The sequence below is a fragment of the Plecotus auritus genome, assembly GCF_963455305.1.
Source record: "Plecotus auritus genome assembly, chromosome: 3".
Lineage (NCBI taxonomy): Eukaryota > Metazoa > Chordata > Mammalia > Chiroptera > Vespertilionidae > Plecotus > Plecotus auritus.
This window is the reverse complement of record NC_137772.1, coordinates 31265476-31285185: the sequence shown is the minus strand read 5'-3', so window position 1 is coordinate 31285185 and position 19710 is coordinate 31265476. Positions and strand designations below refer to the sequence as shown.

The 19710-nt window shown below is 49.3% G+C and overlaps 1 protein-coding gene across 12 annotated transcripts in view; it reads left to right on the top strand.

Moving 5' to 3' along the window:
- The first annotated feature begins 1620 nt into the window (after window positions 1-1620).
- Window positions 1621-19710, top strand: part of MCF2L (MCF.2 cell line derived transforming sequence like) — a 117183-nt gene continuing 99093 nt past the window's right edge. For 5 of the 12 annotated variants that reach the window (XM_080661605.1, XM_080661593.1, XM_080661602.1 and 2 more), the window contains exon 1: window positions 16202-16728. In XM_080661605.1, the coding sequence (XP_080517731.1) occupies window positions 16626-16728 (103 nt within the window). In that variant the 5' untranslated portion in view covers window positions 16202-16625. Of the gene's footprint in view, window positions 1955-2023; window positions 2703-16201; window positions 16729-19710 lie in introns of those variants that run through there. The other 7 variants (XM_080661597.1, XM_080661596.1, XM_080661604.1 and 4 more) reach the window with 4 other exon arrangements.

The following is a 19710-nucleotide window of genomic DNA, read 5'->3' as shown; positions in this document are numbered from 1 at the left end:
TGCCCTGCGATGATACCTTTCCAGAGACCCCTCCCCTCTTTGGACACTACCTTGAACCATAAAAAACTGCTGCTATTCAATGGCGTGTTTTTTAAAAAAATATATTTTATTGATATTTTACAGAGAGGAAGGGAGAGGGATAGAGAGCTAGAAACATCGATGAGAGAGAAACATCGATCAGCTGCCTCCTGCACACCTCCCACTGGGGATGTGCCCGCAACCAAGGTACGTGCCCTTGACCGGAATCGAACCTGGGACCTTTCAGTCCGCAGGCTGATGCTCTATCCACTGAGCCAAACCAGTTTCAGCTCAATGGTGTGTTTTTAAAAATATGTCTTTTAATTGATTTTTAGAGAGAGAGGAAGGAAGAGGGAGAGATAGAAACATCACTGAGAGAGAAACATCAATGGCTGCCTCCTGCATGCTCCCCACCGGAAATCGAGCCTGCAATCCAGGCATGAGCCCTGAACAGCAATCGAACCTCTTGGTGCCTGAGTTGACGCTCAACCACTGAGCAACATGGGCCGGGTTATCCAATACGTTTTGATGTACTTTAAAAAAAGCAATTTTTTTAGTTTTGCCCCACACCTTCCCTGCGTGGTTATTACACTTTCACTTCATGCTGCGATGATTTGTTTGCATACCTTCCTTGACACCACCCCCCCACCACTCATGAGCTCTCTGAGGGCAAATGCTGTGTCACCTTCATCTTTTTACCCCTCAGCCCACCTCGTGGTGCCTGACAGTCACCACACTGAGATGTTGGCACACCCATTGTATCGACATGAGCCACAGTTTGAATCTCTGCCACTCCTTGCTTGAATTTTCCAAACATTCATGGAAATTGGCACTTTTTCCCGAAATACTGCTGTAAGGAAGAGCATGCTACCTGTAATGCCAATCACAAAAGGATGGCAAGGCCCCAGGCTGGGAGTGGCCCCATGCAGGGCCCACCAGTGTGCACACTCGTGTTCTTGCATGTCCTTGGGATGTGGCAGCCCTAGCCTTGCACACATGACTCCCATCTGCGGGCACTGAGGTGTAGAATGCACGCATGGCTTCTTGCCAAACATGGTGAGATCGGAGGGCCTGCAGCGCGCTTCCCTCCCCGCCCGCCCGCGTCCTTGGGCAGGCGGTGCCGCAGCGGGAGCAGCCGGTCCACCCGGCCACCCGAGGACCCTCTAAGGACCCCAGGACCCACTGACCTGGTGCTGCCCAGGCAGCATGCGGCGGCGCGGGGAGGGTGCGCTGGGCTGCTGCGGCCTCTGCACCTGCCCAGGGACTGCCGGAGGTAAAGGGGGGCGGGCAGGTTCGCGGCCGCTCCGCTCCCACAGTCCCTCCTTCCTCTCCGGTGGGGGAAGGGGCGCAGAGAGAGCCCAGCTGGGAAGCATGGGCGGGGGCGCCTCGGAGTGAGGGAGAGCTGCGGGGCGAGATCCCCGCGGGGTGCACACTCGGGACTGTCAGGTGATCAGTGGGTGCACACAGTAGGGTTCCAGGTTACTGGGGTGGGTGCTCCCGCAGGGTTCCTTGGTGACCTTGGGGTGAACATTTGGGGCTCCCAGGTGAACTTGGGTGTGCACACTCGAGGCTTCCAGGTGACCGCACGGGTGCACGCGGAGCTCCCTGGTGGCTGCGGGGACTTGCGGGGACTTGCGGGGCGGGCGCGCTTCCGCTTCCGCTGAGCAGCCCCCACCCTGGCGCAGGGCGCGCCCCTTGGCGGGGCTGGGGACCAATCGAGGGAAGGGAGGCGCTGCCGTGCCCCCCCATCCCCAGCCTCGCAGCCGCGCCCCCTCCCCACCCGTGCTACCCCACCCATGAAGCACCTTCTGGTGCAGAGGAAAGCAGCTGCGGAGGATCGTTTTGTTCTGCCGGAGGATGAGGTTTTGGCTGAGAAATGAAGAGATGGCTTTGGAAGAAATGGTGCAGAGATTAAATGCGGTTTCCAAGCACACTGGTAGGAGGAGCTGCTGGCCTTGAATTCTATGTTAAGCTTGACATCATGTGTTGAATCGTAGGGACATGCGTCTAATTTTTGTATAACAGCCTTCCTTTTTCCCCCCTTAGCAGTAATAACAGGAAAGAGCAGGTATGATGGGCATTTATCTGGCAGCTGATAGGTTTCCATGGACAGTCAGCATGATTTTATTCTGCTAGGATCGTTAAAATAATTGCAGATGGGTGCCACAGGCTTTCTAGGAGATCCCAGGTTTGCATGTGGAGCAGTTGTCTGAAATCTTCTCATTCAACCTGCATTTCAGTCGCATGTGCAACCATAGCAATGGAGAAAGCCTAAGTATTCGTGGATGGAAAATAATTTGAGCCAAGGGCTTTTCGAGCCTGGTGTGGGGATGGTGGAGATACCAGCTCATTTGGAGGAGGAAAAATCCGGATTGATCAGGTGGTTCTTTTCTTCACCCAATGTAGTTTCACCTAAGACAATTGTTTGAAAATGGTTTGGGTCAAGTGTGGAAGTATAGCATTGCTGGACATTCGTTTTCTGTGTTAATTAAAAGGTTACTTAAAAATAAGCCTCTAGAAGCAAGTAAAATGGATTCGTTTAGATATAAGAAAAACCTGAGCTGGCGGGCTCTTGCTATTGGCTTTCAGTCAATCACATCTGAGTTTCCCTGTGTGGGAGGAAGACCCTCGGCATTAACTAGTTTTCCTTGAAATGAAGAGGAAAGAATCCGGTATCGTTAAAAGTGAGTTGCCATATTTTTGCCTGGGGTTGTCATATGTTATGTTATATATCATTACCTTGTTGTCTAAATAAGACTTTGCTGAGAGATTAGATTTTGTCAGTTACGTGGTGTAGGTGTGTTATTCTTTCCTCTTTCTTTCCCTCTCTCTTTCTCTCCCCCACCGCCCCATAAGTGGAAGACCCCAATGGCTTTTGAGAGCAAAACAATGCTTAAATCAGCATAAGCATCATTGTGTGTGACATTCAGTTTTTAATGGTGATTTTTTTGATTACAGCTACTGGGCTTATTGTAGATGGGTCAACAGAAAATAAAGCCATTTTTATGCCATCTGGCCCTTATTCTTAGAAAGGCAGCGAGCTCCCTTTTTCTGAAACACGAGTCGCCTTTTGCTGGGTGCGGGGTTTGGCGTGTGGCTGAGGTGAAGGGCGCAGGGGACCGCAGCTTGGCTGGCCCTGGAGGGGAGGGGCAGCTCTTCACACCCTCCGCATTGGCCTGGAGTCGGAATTACAGAGTGGGAACTGTTCCAAGAGTGATGTCATTCCCTAGCGCATAGGGAGGGAGGTTTTTCCTTGAGCTCTGAAAGACACATGTGCATTTTGAATTGCTAAGAGTCTATATCTGAAGAGCAGGAATGACATTGGCCACTCACCTAATGTGTGTTGTGGGCCAGGTCCTTAACTTGACCATGGACTCATTCTAAGCAGAAACTCCGAAATGTGTGTCCTTTGACACATCTGCGCTGCCGGCAACTACAGATTTCACCAAGACTCTTAAAGCCAGGTCAGCAGATGCCCGGCTTTATGAATATCCAGTATCGTTTTGTGAGACCAGAGGACCCCTGCATCCAGACCCCTGCTTTTCTCCCATGAACACTGCCTCTTCCTTCATTACAAAATCGATTTTTCACCCATTCTACATGTGAAGCAGCCCTGGACGGAAGCTGCGAGACATGATGTGGGCTGTTCCCCATGCTGTATTGACACAGTGCCATCCACCGAGCATGGCGGTAGGGATGTAGGTCTATGTAAACCTACTCGCCAACTCAGGTCTAAATCCCAGGCACTTCCTCTGTAGAGAATGGCTTTTACCTGGAGGTGGTCGGAGAGTTGTTCCACCTCCAGGGTGATTTGGCATCAGTGGCAGGTGTGGGCTGGTGGTGCCAGGACATTGGTCTGCATGTTGGCGTAGAGATTCAGGGCAGGGGGCCTGACCCACTTAGGACGGGGTGAGAGGGGAGGGCTGGGGTTCAGCGACCTTGCACGGAGCGTTGTGGCTGTTTCACCTGCACAGAGTTGGACCTTTCACGGCTCTGCCCTGAACCGGCAGGCATTTTATCGTTGTCCACTGGCCCAGACATGCTGCTAGCTGCCTGATTTTCACTTCAGATGTCTATGTTGCTCCCACTCGGCAAGGACATACATTATGTAGGTTAGTCTGCATGCACGTTGTACATCTGGTCGGTGACTCTTATCTCTTTCTTGACCTTGAGAATTTAAATTGCATATGTTCTTGAACCTGAGCTTTAACCACAAGGCCAGGAGCACTTTCCAGTGACAAAAGCTCCCTTCCATGTGGTAGGGCTCCTTTTCTAGCACTTGCATTATTTGGGTTTTCTCTTTATATTTACAGCAATTGGTGAAAAAGTAATAAAGATTTGAGAGAGAAATGCTAATGGGTCTAGTGGATTCAGGCATTTTCTGAATGCGGAACAGTCATCCTCAACTAGAACATCTGAATCATCGGGAGAGATTCATCACAGATTCCTGGGCACTACTTCCAGAGTTTCTGCTTCAGGAATTCTGGGGCAGGGCCTGAGAACTTGCATTTTTAAGTTCTCAGGTGATGCTGATGATACTAGCCCAGGAACTACAGTTGGAGAACCACTGCAATAGAAGTCTTTAAATCTAGTGCCGCCTTCTCCATTAATTAACCTTGAGCAAAATATTAATTCTTGTTATGGATGAATGGATGAGGATGGATGGGTGGATAAATGGATGAAGATGCATACGATACTAAAAATAGAAACTATATCATATATTGAATTTGTAATGCCCCCCACCACCCCTGCCCTGAGGAATAACAACTTTTAGCTCTTATACACTGAAGGAAGAAACCCTTGGTTTGCATCAGAACATGAGTGTTGCGGGGAGGGGTGCTGATGAGTCTGTCTCACTCCTCTGCTTGGAGTTCAGCCATAACACTCATACTCTTTGTCCCAGACATCTTCCTTCCCACCCATTCTGTCCCATCTTCTCATTGTCTACACTAGGTATACCACCACCAAGAAGCTTACTTTCAACTGATACCTTAGCTGCTAGCTCCGACACTGAAAGGATGGGGATGTTGTCGCATCCGGTACTATCATTGCAGCAACGTTTGAGTAATGAGTGTCCATCCTTCAGATGTGTCCCTCATAAAGAACCCAAGCATCCCGCAGTGGTGTTCTCTGTGCACCACATCCAAATTCAGTTGCAGGGAGAAGTGGGACTCTTTCAGCGAGTTCTGTTGCAGAGATCTCTAGGGAAGTCGGACAATGGAGGTAGCTTTTGTGACAGACCTGACCTGGGGCGCTTCTTTGGAGTATAAATAGATGCCGTTGGATAGAAAGGGTAAGGACATAGAACAACAAGACCAAATGTGTAGACAGTGCTCTGTGGGAGATGATGAGGCCAAATTCTTGTCTTTAATTTGTGGAGGCAGCACCCTGCATAAGAGATCCTAATCTTTGTGTCCTGGGTTTTCCTGAAGAAACTGTTCAGTGCTGCAGCTGTTAACTGTTACTGTCCTAATGGAAGCCCCTGGGGTCCCTTGGTCCCCCACCTAGGACAGCCTGGCTCCAGCCGAGGACATGCCCACCTCTGCCTGTGTCATCCATCCCCCATTTCTGGCCCTCGGAGAGCTCTGCTCTCTGGTCATCTCTGGTCTCCTGTGGGATTGTGTCCCGTTCCTGGCAGAGAACCCCCTGCACACGTACAAGGGCTCTGGTGTCTGGCTTCCTTTCTTTCCCTATTGGCAGGGCTTGTTGTGACTCATCTGCCTTCAGGGTCCCTGATGATGCTCACCTGCTCCCTCGGGGACCCCCCTACTGATGCCACGACTTGCGGTTGGCATCACTGGGGCTAACCTTGCCCATTTGCTCTGTACCAGCCCAAGTCCTACAGCCTTGTGAGGAGCCCGGTTCCCCTGGCCCCCCACCCCCCAAACCCCAGTCAGTCCTGTGAGGGGTCTGGCTTGGTTAAGACATAAAAATAGTTAACCCAGAAATTCCAAAACACAACGTAAGAACTTTTTTGTGTAAAATTTGTACAAGCTTTTGGAAGATTCTTCTGTGCACAATGAGGCTACTCGTGTTTGCATTACGGAGTTGGGAAGTCCTTGTTGTGTGAGGTTGGGACAGCATGGAGGCTGGGGTGGCCAGTGAGGAGCTGGAGTGAGAGCAGAGGGGTCATGCTGGTACCCTCGTCACACCCGGCTGCTGTAACAAAGGCACTACGGACTGGGCGGTTTAAACAACAGGCCTTTATTTCTCACAGTTCTGGAGGCAGGAAGTTTGAGGTCAAGGTGTCAGCTGGGCGGTTTCTCCCAAGGCCTCCTTTCTTGGCGTGTAGATGGCCGTCTTCCTCCTGTGTGCTCACATGGTCATCCCTCTCTGCATGTCTGCATCCTAATCTCCTCTTATCAGAACACCCGTCCCCTTGGATTAAGGCCCACTAATGACCTCGTTTTACCTGAAGCACGTCTTTAAGGGCCCTATCTTCAAATACAGTCGCATTCTGAGGTCCTGGGGATTGGGACTTGAACGTCTGGATTTTGGAGGGGCTCAGTTCATCCCACGACTGCCGGATTGCTTGTGAACTGTGGGACCACAGCTCCAAACTCAGCTCAGATTCTGAGGGGAATCGGAGGCCTTTGAGACATTTAAGCAGAATTGCGATATGATCTCATCCTGGTTTTTAAAGGCTTGTCTGGCTGCTTACTGAAAAGACAGAGGGAGCCATGTGGAAGGAAAGCCACCCCCCAGTTCCAGTCCAGGAGAAGTTAGACGGCCAATGGGGCCAGGGTAGCAGGTTTGCAGGTGGCAGGTGGTGCAGACAGCGGGGGTCTTGACGTGTTTTGAAGGTGGGACTGACCAAGCTGGATGTGGGCAATGAGAGGAAAAGAAGAGGGCTGTGACGCCCACCTGCCATTACCTGAACCACCCAGGCTGCTCACTGCTCTCTGGCCATAAACCCTCCCTGGGAAGATGGTGTCTGGCTGAGACATGCTTAGTGTGGCAGCAGGTTGGGGGCTGAAGGACCAGAGTATCATGAATGAGCTTTCAGGGATATGAAGGTTCCCAGCACATCCTCAGAGGTAGAGAGAGACCACTTGAAACTGCCCGATTGCACCTGTCAGAGGAAAGGATTCCTTCGAGACTGATTCAGCAGGGGTCGTTGGTGTGCACATTTCTACATGGAAATGTTCAGGAGCTTTAAGTGCAGGGACCACAGCGTCTGGCAGCATCAAACTCCACCCAGCATGGTCTCCATCGGGGGCATTAGTACCCACCCCTGCCTGCTGTCTTCTGCCTCAGTGATGGAATTCTTAAGACTAGTTTTTTCCCCAAATTCATTTTTTAAAAATATGTTTTTATTGATTTCAGAGAGAGGAAGGAGAGGGAAAATGAGAGAGAAATATAAATGATGAGAGAAAATCATGGATCAGCTGCCAGAAGGCATCCCCCTTCTGAGGATCAAGCCCACAACCCAGGCATGTGCCCTGACCAGGAATCAAACTGTGACCTCCTTGTTCATGGGTCAGTGCTCAACCACTTTACCACACCAGCCAGGCTCAAATCCATTTTTTAAAAAATGTTGAGTCCCTTATGAAGAAAATCATACAGATGAGTGAGCTTGACATTGATGAGGGATGGTTGAATATTTTGTGATGCGTAATTTAGATTTCTGATTAGATAGGTGAGAACTATTTTTAAAAGAAACAAATAGCTTACATAGGAAACTTTTTAGGGATCTTGTTAGCAGAGATTCCGGAATGAGTTTTGGAGATTCTGAGTGTAAAGAGACGTTTGTGGATGAAATTAGTGATTTATTCTTATTTAGAATTGCCCATTGGGGGTGTTACTGGTTTCCCTCAACTAATGCAGGGTCCTCAGGGTGTGGTCCTAGACGAGGCATCACCTGGAAGCTTGTTATAAATGCAGATTCTCAGGCCTGGCCTAGCCAGGTGAGTGGTGCTCCAAGTGAGGCCCACACACGTTTGGGAGGGTGCCAAAGCCCAGGTTAGTGGGAAGATAAAAGCAGGGCACTCTGGTTCTCCAGTGGACTCCAAAGAGAAACCAGGAGGGCACTTTGTGCCTGTGCCACCCCTGTCTGGAGCTCCTGCTCACCCTTCAGTTAATACTGGGTCCTCCCTCAGGAACCAGCCCAGGACCACTCAGGTGAGGCCTTCCTCTGTGGCCCACATGGCTTTGTTATTCATGTGCTCCTGTGCCCACACTCCTGGCTGCAGTGCTGTCCCCACTGTACTGTCTGCTTGGTGGCTCCTTTGCCACATCCATCATTTCACTAAGTCTGGACGATGCCCTGTTTGACTTCATGTCCCCAGGCCTGGCACTTAAATGTGCTCCATATGTGTTGGACTAGCAAAGTGTAGAAAGCAAATGTTGATGTGAATTGAGAAATTGTGGCACGTAGATGAAACATCTAAAGGTGAAATATTTGTGAATACTTTCCTGATTTTCAAAAAGAAAATGTGTTATTAAGAATACAAATTTTCCCTTCACAAATGATGGAAAACATTATGAGTCCATAAGGAAAGTGATCATCTTCAGCTACCAGCAAAGATATAGTAAATTCTTAATAAACTAACTTTTATGAGAGCGTGAGAGTGAAAGTCAAAGGCACTTCATATTTTGGTGTCTGGATTTTGAGAAAGGCTTTCTTTACATCCTGTGTTGTCCTCCATGAACAAAGAGGAGAGAGAATGACCATAGGATACTGAGATGCTTTGAATTCTTTTTTAGCAAGCATTCACTCTCCCCTTCCACTGTGGGCAGAGCATGTGTCCCGCTTTGACTTGTTCTTGGTCATCTGACGGGCCTTGGCATATGTGGTGTTCCCATGTGTTTGCACAGTGGGCTGGCCCTTCCCGTTCCCCAGTGATCCCTCGTGAAACATACCCAGGGCAGTCGTGGCTTCTCCAGCCTGGCCCTAAATGAGGCATGTGGAGCAGAGCCACCTACACAGAGTTTTGAACATGAGAAGAATACTTATAATTGATGTCTTACTGAACTGATGTACAGCTTGTCATGCAGCGGTAGTATGGGACTCGCTAACTAATACAGACAGTATGCTGTGAATAGTCAGCCAAACAACCAGCCATCCAATGGGAGAATGGCGGTTCTCAGGGTGACTCCATTGTCTTCTCATTTTCAAAGTATATGTTGAAATATTCTCTTTAACTATTGTTGGAAAACAGAAGACCTGCCAGAAACACGCACATGCCCGTCCAGCATGCCAGCCACTGTTCCTCAGAAACAGGAATGGAAGTGTTCTCTTGGCTTCCAAGTAGTAGAGTTAAGAGCAGTGAATCAATGAGTAGAAATTACAGGAAGCACATTTTGACTAAAAGGAAATATTTTTCCAAAGGACTCCAAACACAGAGTGCTGGCTGTTGAGCTGGCCATTGAGACAGAGCTGGGAAGTGCTGGCCCCTTGACTCGGAGGAGCCTAGTTGGGGACCTGTAGTGGCCTTGGCAGCTCTCAGATTCAGTGGCTTTTAACATTGCTAGACCTGCTCAAATACTTTGTAAAGGTGTCTGAGATTTCCATGTTCAGTGGACATGATTACACACACACACACAAAATGAGTATTGGCTGTTTGTAACAGTAACGACTCTTGGTGGTTGAAGAGGAGTGTTCAAAAGACAATATGTAGGCCCAGCTGGTGTGGCTCAGTTGAGCATCAACCTATAAACCAGGAGGTCACGGTTCGATCCCCAGTCAGGCAATATGCCTGGATTGTGGGCTCCATCCCCAGGAGGCAGCCAATCGATGATTCCCTCTTCATCATTGATGTTTCTATCTCTTTCTCCCTCTCCCTTCCTCTTTGAAATAAAAAAAATATATATTTATTTTAAAAAAAGACAATATATATACTTTACAGCAGGGGTGGGGAACCTTTTTTCTACCAAGGGCTATTTGGATATTTATAACATCATGCATGGGCCATACAAAATTATCAACTTAAAAATTATCCTGCTGTATTTGGTCAAACATTTAATTAACTCACCGATAATGCCTTGGCAGGGCCAGAAAAAATGATTTCGAGGGCCTTATATGGCCTGTGGGCTGGACATTCCCAACCCCTGCTTTATAGTACAGTTAAGTCCTCACTTAATGTCCTCAGTAGATTCTGTGACTTTAAAAGAAATGAAACCAATTTTACCATAGGCTTTTTTATGAATATCAATAAGAGTTAACTTCCTACACTATCTCATCAACGTTATAACCAAACAATGTTGTACTAAATGATGTTATCGAGGATCTGCTGCTTGAGGGAGACCTTGAAGGCAATTTCAAACACAACATACTGTAAGCATCTTGAAGAGAGCAGTCTTAATTTGAATTTGTGGAAATCAGTCACATTCATGCATCTGCTTTTGCTTGCTAATTATCGCTTTATTTAAGCAAAACGAACAAATGTAAACTGTTTTGACTTAAGTGGGTCTTGTGTTGGTGGAACCATATCCGTACACTCAACACAATTCTTGCTATGGGTTGCCCTCCTTCACCAGTGTCTCCAGATGACGGTCACATTGTCAGGGTCCTCCCACATCTTTGTTCAATACTCGGCCTCCCTCCTCCCAGAAACAATTCCTGGACCAGTCAGCTCTCCTGGCCTTGCTCACCTCTTTTCCACGTAGCCCCATGTAGAATTTCATCATGTGTTGTTTGCATTGTCTGTTAATCGCTCGGCAGATCTGCGTTGTTCTCCCTGCTACCCTTGGAGCTCCATGAGAACACCGACCACGTTCCAGACTCTTGTGAGTTTCCCCCTGGGACCACCGGTGCTGCCTCTACAAAGCCACTCAGGGTGGCCGGTTTGCTCCAGTCTTTACCCAACTCATGTCTTCCTAGCAGCTCCTTTGGCAAGTGTTCCTGGTGAGAGAACTTTTGCTGTCGGTTCTCTCACCTGCATCAGCTTAATAACTGAGAATTCTCCCTAGAATCAGACTTTTAGGGACTAGTAAGTATAAAAAACATAATCTGAGAAATCCTTCTTTTTGTTATAACTGATAACAACGAATAAACATTGCAATGAAAAGCTTTCTGATCCTCAGCTACTTGTGAAATAGGTAAATACATTTTCCCTAGAAGAGAATAATTTTAACAGTCTCTTAGGGTCCATGGATTCACAATTTAACCAAATACAGTCTTCTGCAGCTTAATCTGCACACGGAGACTGCCTGTGGAGTATCTGCTTGTTTTTTTCAGTTACACACACATGCATAGCCAAGGTTGGAAGCTCTTTCTGTTTGTCTAAGCTCACCTCTTCGCCAGATTATCATCTCTGTGTAAGTAGATAGCGTTAATCCTTGCAGTTGGATTTGTACTATTATAAATAGTATTTTCACACTTCTGTATTTCTGATCAACTAAGAACTTAACTGCTCACATTCATTTTATACCTCTGGTTTTAGAGAAAGAAATATGTGTTACATCTTTCAAAACAAGCTATTGCAGTTGTCAAATGCACATACAAAAATCTAGTTGCTTAAATTCTAATTCCAGTTAAGAGCTGAAATTAAAATATAGCCTATGTTCCTGTAGTCCTATTTGGATAAAATGTGGAATGAGGTTTTCTGCCTTGGAGGGTAATAATAAGAATAGCACCACTGCAGAGAGCCCGTGTGAGTGTTAGAAAGTGAAAACACTGTCTGGAGCCATAACCTTGGGTTCAAACCCCGGCTCTGTCATCTGTCGGCATGAGGTACCTCTGTTTCCACATCTGTAAAGTGGATCCATGAGAGCAGCTTGTCAGGTTGCTGTGAAGAGCAAGAGAGTTAAATTCACATGAAAAGCACTCAGAGCTGCCTGCGGGCAGGAAGGTCTCAGCAACTACTTCTCGATGCCGTTGTCACATATGAGTGTGCCTACTGAGTGCCCGGCTTGTGCGCTCAGTACATGTGGCTGCCACTATTATTATTACATATTATCAAGCATGTTTTCTGATGAACAGTCCCAATAATGAGGCATGTGGAGATTTTCCAGGCAAGTGAGAAGAAAAGGGAAGCATCTGAGAGGCCGTGGCTCGGAGAGGAAGGGACGTGTCAGGGGCTGTGCTACCCAGATGGGATTCTCCAAAGTGCTGTTAACACAGAGCACAGCCTGGCTCCGGGCCTCAGCACATAGCTTGTTAGGAAGGAGCGTCAAAGTCGGATGCTTTCTTTTTCCCCTCAGAGGAACATTTGTCCCAACTTAAGTCCCAAAAGGTACAAATACGGAGGGGAAATAAGCTTTTGGGAGGAGACCTTCAAGAAAATTTAAAGATGTAAGTTGGACAGTACAAAAGAGTAGATGCTCTTTCTAAATTTTAGAATTAAGTGGTTTATGTGTATCTAAATTAGGGTTTCAGCAGATGTTCTAGTATTTAGCTTTATTTCATTATTATAACAGTATTAAAGAAAGGAATCCAATCCCAAAGCGTAAAGACCAATTTCTTATTTTTATAGTCATACCATGGCTGTGGCACTTATTTCACCAAAGGAAAGAACTGGTGTTAAGTTTCATCCATGACATTCTGTGCAAGATTTTAGGGACGGTGAACTGTCCCAAATATGACTTCACTTTTATAAGGATGATTTGTCTTTAAAGATAAAAAAAAATCTTTCAAGTGTTTTGATTTCTGGATCCTTAAGAAGGGAGACTATGTCATTTGATATTTAAATGATAACAAACTACAGGAAGTTGTTGAATGCGCCTAGATTCAGGTCTCCATGATTTATCAGTTTTATAATTTTATGACTCCATCAATTCTGCAAGGGCTAAAAAATAATTTTACTGTTTTCTGAAAGCCATTCTTTAGTACTGGCAGGATTGCTCACTCATAAACACACGTTCATTCATCCTCACCAGACACTTAGAGTCTGCTCTGTGCTGATGTGTCCTCCTGGTGGAACCTGACAGTGAGGGTCTGCCTGGGTCTGGAAGCTTCACCAGGAACAATCTAGACACAAACCATCGCTTAATGTGAGGAGTGTTAGAACCTCACGTGGAAAGTAGAAATGAGCATTTTGATGCACTGCATGTTTATTCTTTCGTTTAAGATTTGGCCCAACCACATCCCAATCTATGTCTTTGAAATATTTCTTTCAAACACAGCTTAGAAAGGTCTTCAATCACCATGTCATCTGTTATCTGTGTCTTAATAGAGTTCTAAATGCACATGACTTGGGTGGGCATAACCTCTAGAGTTTGTCATGATGGGTCAATTGTGGTGGAACTTTGTTTTATAAAATTAAGCATATCACTTAATCATTTTTTTACTCCTAAAAAGAAACTTTGGTTTCTCCAACGATGGTTTTATTCCTGGGTTACAGAGGCCTCAGAATTTTAGAGAATTACAGTGTCTTACAGGTTATCTTGATTGCCCAGCTCCCAGAATTTTCTGTCTTTGTTAGAGGGAAGATGTTGTCATTAAAAATGACAAGAAGTAGCCCAACTCGAAGCCCCTATTAAAAGTGAACAATTTAGTAGTGACTAGCAGTGTGGCTCCCTCAGGAAATGCCATCAAGTAGGGCTGTGAGGCTGTGACCGAGAGCAGTGCCAGGTGAGGGGGCTGGTACTCGGCACTGAACAGGAGGGGGTTTCGCCAGGTGTGTCGCTGCCCGTGGACCTCAGGGATTACCAGATTTAGGAAGGATTATTCAGCGCAAGGAGAATCATTCATCCATCTACCCACAGCGAGGCAGGGGTGCCAGGCACTAGGTCCAGCGAAAAACCCAGAAAAAGAATAAAGTGAGGAGAAGTCGAAACGACACTTGTCCGTGGGAGGGAGACGTGCCTGGCGGGGCCAGGGACTCCGCGCATGGGTGCTGGTGTGCAGTGCCTGCACGTGCCAACCTCGTGCAAATTCACTGAATGCAAGTGCCGTGTATGGTTTTCTGCACACAGTTTTTTTGAAAAGAGAGAAAACAGTTTTTGGAACCGAGTCCTCAAGTGTGGCTTCAATGAAGCAGTTCAGCAGGCGGCCGCTTCCCTGCCTGCATCAGCCCCGGAAGAATTGAATTTTCAATTACCCAGCAACTTCTTTGGTTGAAGACTGCACTAAGTAACTCCCTGCTCTCCTGACATGATTAACTTAAGATGCTTTTACTGCCAAAAATCATGCCATTTATTGATATGAAACTTAACAATCGCTTGAGGCCCTGTTGTGTAAAATATACTGTTGAGGTGTAAAATACAAGTCAGTCCACTTCTCAAGTGGTCTGGTTCCTTCAGCTTCCCCGAGCCTCGCCGAACCCACCCAGTGAAGGCCAGGGCCATGCGAGGGAGAATTGGATCTCAGGTGTTTTTGTATTTTTTCCCTGGAGAGCTATGAAGGAGTTTAGGGGAGGACATGCCCGCTGGCTGCTGGGAAAATCCCGTAGAGTTTTCAAGATGTTTGCCAAACCCAGTGGCTGCAAAGGTACAAGACGAGGAAACTGACAGATTGTGAGTGAGGTTGAGATTCAGAGTTGACTTTTGGAAAAGGTTGCAATTAGTAACATCTTTAAAACATATTTAGATACTTAGGGGGAACGGGATTAACCCACATCCACTGGATGGAAAGAACACATTGAATCATAAACTGTCTGCATGTGCGCATGTGTGTGTTCTGACTTACTGGCTGCTCAGGCAATGGTCCTGACATTCCAAATTTTCACAGTTTTCTCTGCATATCTTAACACTTATGGGGGGCGGGGAGAGAAAGATACACAGAGAGAAATTCGGTGCAGACCTCAGAAACGACGCGTGACAGATGCTCACTGCCGTTGGTCACCGGCTTGTGGCGGGCTGCTTCTGTGAGCACGTAGCAGTCGCGTTTCCACGTGTCTTTCCCTGGGGTCCTGTGTCCTGAACCTGATTGAAGGATCCCTGGTCACGGGAAGAGGACCTGCGTCCTGGATGTGCCACATCAAACACGCCATCTGTTTCCTCCTGATTGTGTGTTGGGAGGGGCCTCTGCTTAGAAGCCAGTGTGAAGGGGCAGACATGAAAACTCGAGCGCCTGACAGCCCCCGTGGCTAATGCTTTGAATCTCGGTCACGGTTTTCCTTTGCTTCTGAGTGAAGGAAGTGTTGACTGTGACTGTCCAGGTTCTGTGCACAGTTTTCCGCTTGTGTCGTCTTAAGGAGGCCGTACAGCGAGCTAACTTCTCTCTGTGAGGTCTCAGGTGGTCCCCAGAGGCCAGCTTGCCACACCCACAGGTACCAGCTGGGCATGGAGGGTGGCGGCAGGGGGGTTAGAGTAGCCAGCACCAGCCCCGCCTCCAGCCCTGTCTCACCCTCTTGACACCTTTAGAGCTCAGAAGTGCAAATCTCCAGGTCACCAAGGAGAGTGCTGGGCAGAATTACTGTCTTGTGGGAAGCTGCCCCTCTTAGGGGCTGAGGAAGCGCACATCCCCAGACCAGGACTGTCCCCTCGGTTCCCAGTCTCCAGCGGGAAGGACTCATCAGCCTATGAACATGCCTGGGAGGAAGGGTGCACCCTGAAAGACTAAAATTAAATAAAAGCGCTTATCTTGCTGTCAACCAGAGATGCCTGCTCTAATCACATTAGCTTACACAAGGGCACACGGTGCACGGGGTATAGCCTGGTCTTGCAGATAGACCTCAGTGCTAACCTCCGTCACTCTCTTGTTCTGCAACCTTCCGCATGTAATGAGCACGCTTAAGCCCTTCGAGCCTAAGCGTTGCATTTTAAATGGCACTGAAATTTGCTGCCTGTCAGGTTGGAGGCAAGGATCTGCAACACCAGAGTGTGCCCCACGAGAAGCCGGCACAGAGCGGCAGCACCTCTGGGGCAAGAGGAGCATCCCCGGCGGTCACTGGGCAGTCCTTAACCCCACCCCCGCCCCGGGGGAGTTGCCTGGACCCCAGTCTCTGGAGCTGCTGGGCTTGGGGCAGGTTCAGCATCTCTCTGTGGAAAGTGTCGGCTTGCCAAGCAAAACGGCGTTACTTCCTTTTTCCCAAGCTGGACAACAGGCGGGAGTAACAGACGGCGGAACTTCCAGTTTATTTCAAGAGAGCCTGGGGCTGCTTCCCCTCCCTTCCTCCTGCCTTGTAGTTGTACAGTTGTTTGTTTGAACTTGAGACTTCCTGAACTTGGAAGGTGTTTTTGGCATGGGCAGTCAGAGCAGCTCTTTAACATTCGGAGCTCCAGCCAGCACAAGCCCCCTTTCTAAGGAAGGAAACGCCCAGAACTCGCAAATAGAGTGGCTGGGTGCGGCCTGGCCTCCACTCTGCAGGAGTCTCTCTCTGACACCACAGGCATCTTCTCCTGCTGCCTGTCCTGCAAGGTGTGGCGGGCAGGCTAGCATCCCTGTCTCTGCAGGTGGCAGGAGGCCGGCCTGGGGCGAGGGCAGGTTCTGAGCTGCCCAGAGTGGACTGTCAGTACAAGCAGTTGTTCCGGAGTGAGGCCTGGACTTGGGGACTCCAGGGGACAGACTTGACTTGACGCTCTGGTCACTAGAGATTGTGTGCCCGGCCCGGCGTGCAGAGCAGCACTGGGTGCCTTGGCCCACGTCGTCCGTGCCTGCAGGCTGGTGGAAACCACGTCGCTCTGGCACAGGGGCCGCGTTTGGACCTCGTGTGAGCCTATCCTGAAGATTGAAAGCCTCCGCTGCTGCTGCTGCTGCCGGTCCCTGGTGGAGAGACCAAGTGATGGCCGAGAGGCGAGCGTCACAGGGAGCCCCCGGGGGCCCCCAACGTCGATTCTGGCTGCTGACCCGGAGGCGCCGGGGGACCTCGAGGCGCCCAAAACCCGGTGAGGCGGGAAGGGGTGGCACCATCTGGGGTGCACAGGGACAGACTCCAAGTGTCCCCTTAGCAGGCAGGCACTTCCCTGTCAATTTCTTTGACTGAAAAATGTGTGCCATTTGCAGTACTTCTTAAAAAGGTTAGAAGTGATGTGTTGGGCAATCTTCGCTGAAACCAGACTTCAGGTCTAGTTTCATTTGACTCACTTAAAGTGTTCCAGTTCTGAGGAAGCTGGACTCACCTGTCTCTGCTTTGGTGGGATGCTCATGGGGTAGACACAAGGAAAGCATTTGGTAAGTTGAGCACACTGGGCACGTGAGGCTTACATGCTGTGCCCTTTCTGCCTCGAGGCTGCCCTGCAGGTGGGAGGATGGAGCAGAGCCCTCCCGTTCTGCCCCGGCGTCCGAGCTCCTGTCCTCTGCAGCCAGACACCGGAGTCAGCGAGCCAGGCTCGGGCAGGCGGTCCCCTGCCAAGGAGCAGGCTGCCTCTGAACGGCTGCTCTCTCTGAATGGCGCTGCTTTTACGAGAAGAAGGCACGGGAGCTTCGAGCATTTGCTCAGCCAGACAGCACAATTGAAATTCTCACGGGTCTTAAAATGCTGTTTTTTACAAATTGATTTCCAAAGGAGCAGGGATATTCTAATAGACCGAGTTGGAGAAAAGAGCCTTGTCACACATTTCCGGTCCCTTCTCCCAGGAGCACCCCCCCTCTTCTTCCGGAACCTGAAAACCCCTTGCGGCTGTGCTGGCTTTGTTGTCCGGGCCTGCTGTGGGGCATGGACAGGGTGTCGGGGTGGCATCTGTTCCCTGGACAGATGCCCTAATGTGACATGCAAAGCATCAGGAACAGGTCAGAGCCAGCAACACGCCTTTCTGGGGTGTGGGGGCCCCATGGCTCTCTCCCTTTTGGGGAGGTTGTAGGGCCGGCCAGTTAGCATTGGGGAGAGGATGACAGACGCCTGTGCAGAACCAGTGAACCTGTGTGAGACCCTCCCTGGCCTTGGTTGTCGGGGCCTCGACCAGCAGCACCCCCTGGGCAGGGCTTGACCCTGGTGTGGCTGGTGGCCACACTGGTGGCCCTGGGGGGTGGCCTCTGCCACGGGCAGGAGAGCCTCCCTCAGTTTCCCTTTAGGTGTGTGTTGGGGGGACGGGGGGAACAGAGCCCACACACTGAAAGCCTGGCTGCTTCCACTTCTCAGGGGTGATTCTGAGCTCAGCTGCATCGGAACCAATGATTCAGGGTTAGGCCACTGACTTCTGCCCTCACAGAGTGAGTGGGGGGGTTACGGGGGTCTCGGTGTGGCCCCTGGCCCAACCCAGCACATACAGGGAGGAGAAGGCTTCATTTCTGTCTCTCCAGTCTTCCCCCACAAGCCTGCTGTCTGGAGGACTCTGGGCACAGGTTGGGTGGAGGGGGGTTGTGTTCCCTGAGTTGTCTGACCAGACCCGCCCTGACCCTGGTGGGTCTGTGCTGTGGCTCTGTTAGGGTGGCACTGAGGACCCCTGCCTGTGAAAGTGCTGAATTGTCATCCTGATGCCTGGAGATACAGAAGCGGAGGGCCATGGAAAGGCCCGAGCCTGCTCCCCACCCCGTCAGCCTTGTGGCCTGGGCAAGTGGATCTACTGCTCCAGGGGTGTCCCGTTGGGGAATATGGGCCCCAGGCAGCCTCTCTCTGAAATGAAAGTCCCCCCCCCCCCCAGGTGTCCTTTCCCTGTGAAATGGGGCTCCCTGGGCATTCCCTTGCTGGTGAAAGGGGAGCCCTTGGTGCTGGGTCATCGCTGAGCCTGTATGGAGGGAAGGAGCAGGGAGGGTGCCATCTGACTTGAGTGGCTTCTCTTTTCGTCAGTAGCACTCGTTAGACGCCTGTATGCTGTGGCTCTGCCTGTGAGTCATCAGGACCCATGTGCAGGACGGGCAATTAAGTGCTCTGTGACGTGAGGCCTGGGTCAGCCTGGCTCCATGCAGCCCTCCTGGGTCCCTGCACTGCTCAGTCCCCCACCTCCCTGCACTGCCCTTCCCTTGGCCTCTTCGGACTGTCCAGCCTCCCTGCACCAGTGCAGCCTGGCACTTCACAGCTAAGCCCCCGCGACCTGCAGGAGCGGAGACCCAGCTCTCAATACCCACGGCTTACATTTTCCTTGCTCCCAGAGGAGCGGCCCGGCTGGGCAGTCTTTCCTGCCTGCGGTTCCTTCCTCGAAAGCCCATGCATACATGCGTGTCTGGGTCAGGCTGGCCGATAGGGCCCCGTGGACAGACCTCCCCAGGCTCTGCAGCTCTTTTCCTTGGGTTGAGCATTGAATGAAGTATCTTCAAGTTGACTCAACAGTCAGACTTCACGCTCCAAGTAGAGGGCACGGGAAGAAAGGATAGTTGCAAGACTGTGGTTTTCTTTGATAACCAGAAACAATGTGATACCAATTAATTAAGTGGGAGTTAGAGATAATCTCTTGAATGCACCTCTGATCCATCCTACTTTCAGAAATAGAACACTACCTGGAGTGGGCACTTGAATGCATAGGGAGGGGCATTCACTCTATGCTCTTCTGTCCTAGAACATTAGTTTCAACAAGCCAGGAGAACCGATAGTTTTACTTAGAACTGAAAGATCCTCTTTAGAAACATATTTCAGGTTGACAGGGACCATTTTAAACAAAACCAGAATTAATTTAAAGAAGCAAATAGACATATTTGAGACAACTGGGTGAGTTGGTCACTGCAAGAGAGCACAAAATTTCTCTTTGAGCTTCCTGGTAGCTAATGCAAAAAGGGAACATGTTTGGATTCAAAGTCACATGCAAAAAAAAAAAAAAGTTATGGAAGGAATTCTGGAGGAAAACAGTAACTCAGCTGTGTACATTGGAAACATTGGGTCCCTCAATGGACGATCCCTTTGGAATATTTCCTTTCTTTTGGAAAATCAGTGCGCCTAAAATGTTTCAGTGAGGCCCTTTCCAAAGTAAGTGAAGACAACAGTATGGCTCTGGCAT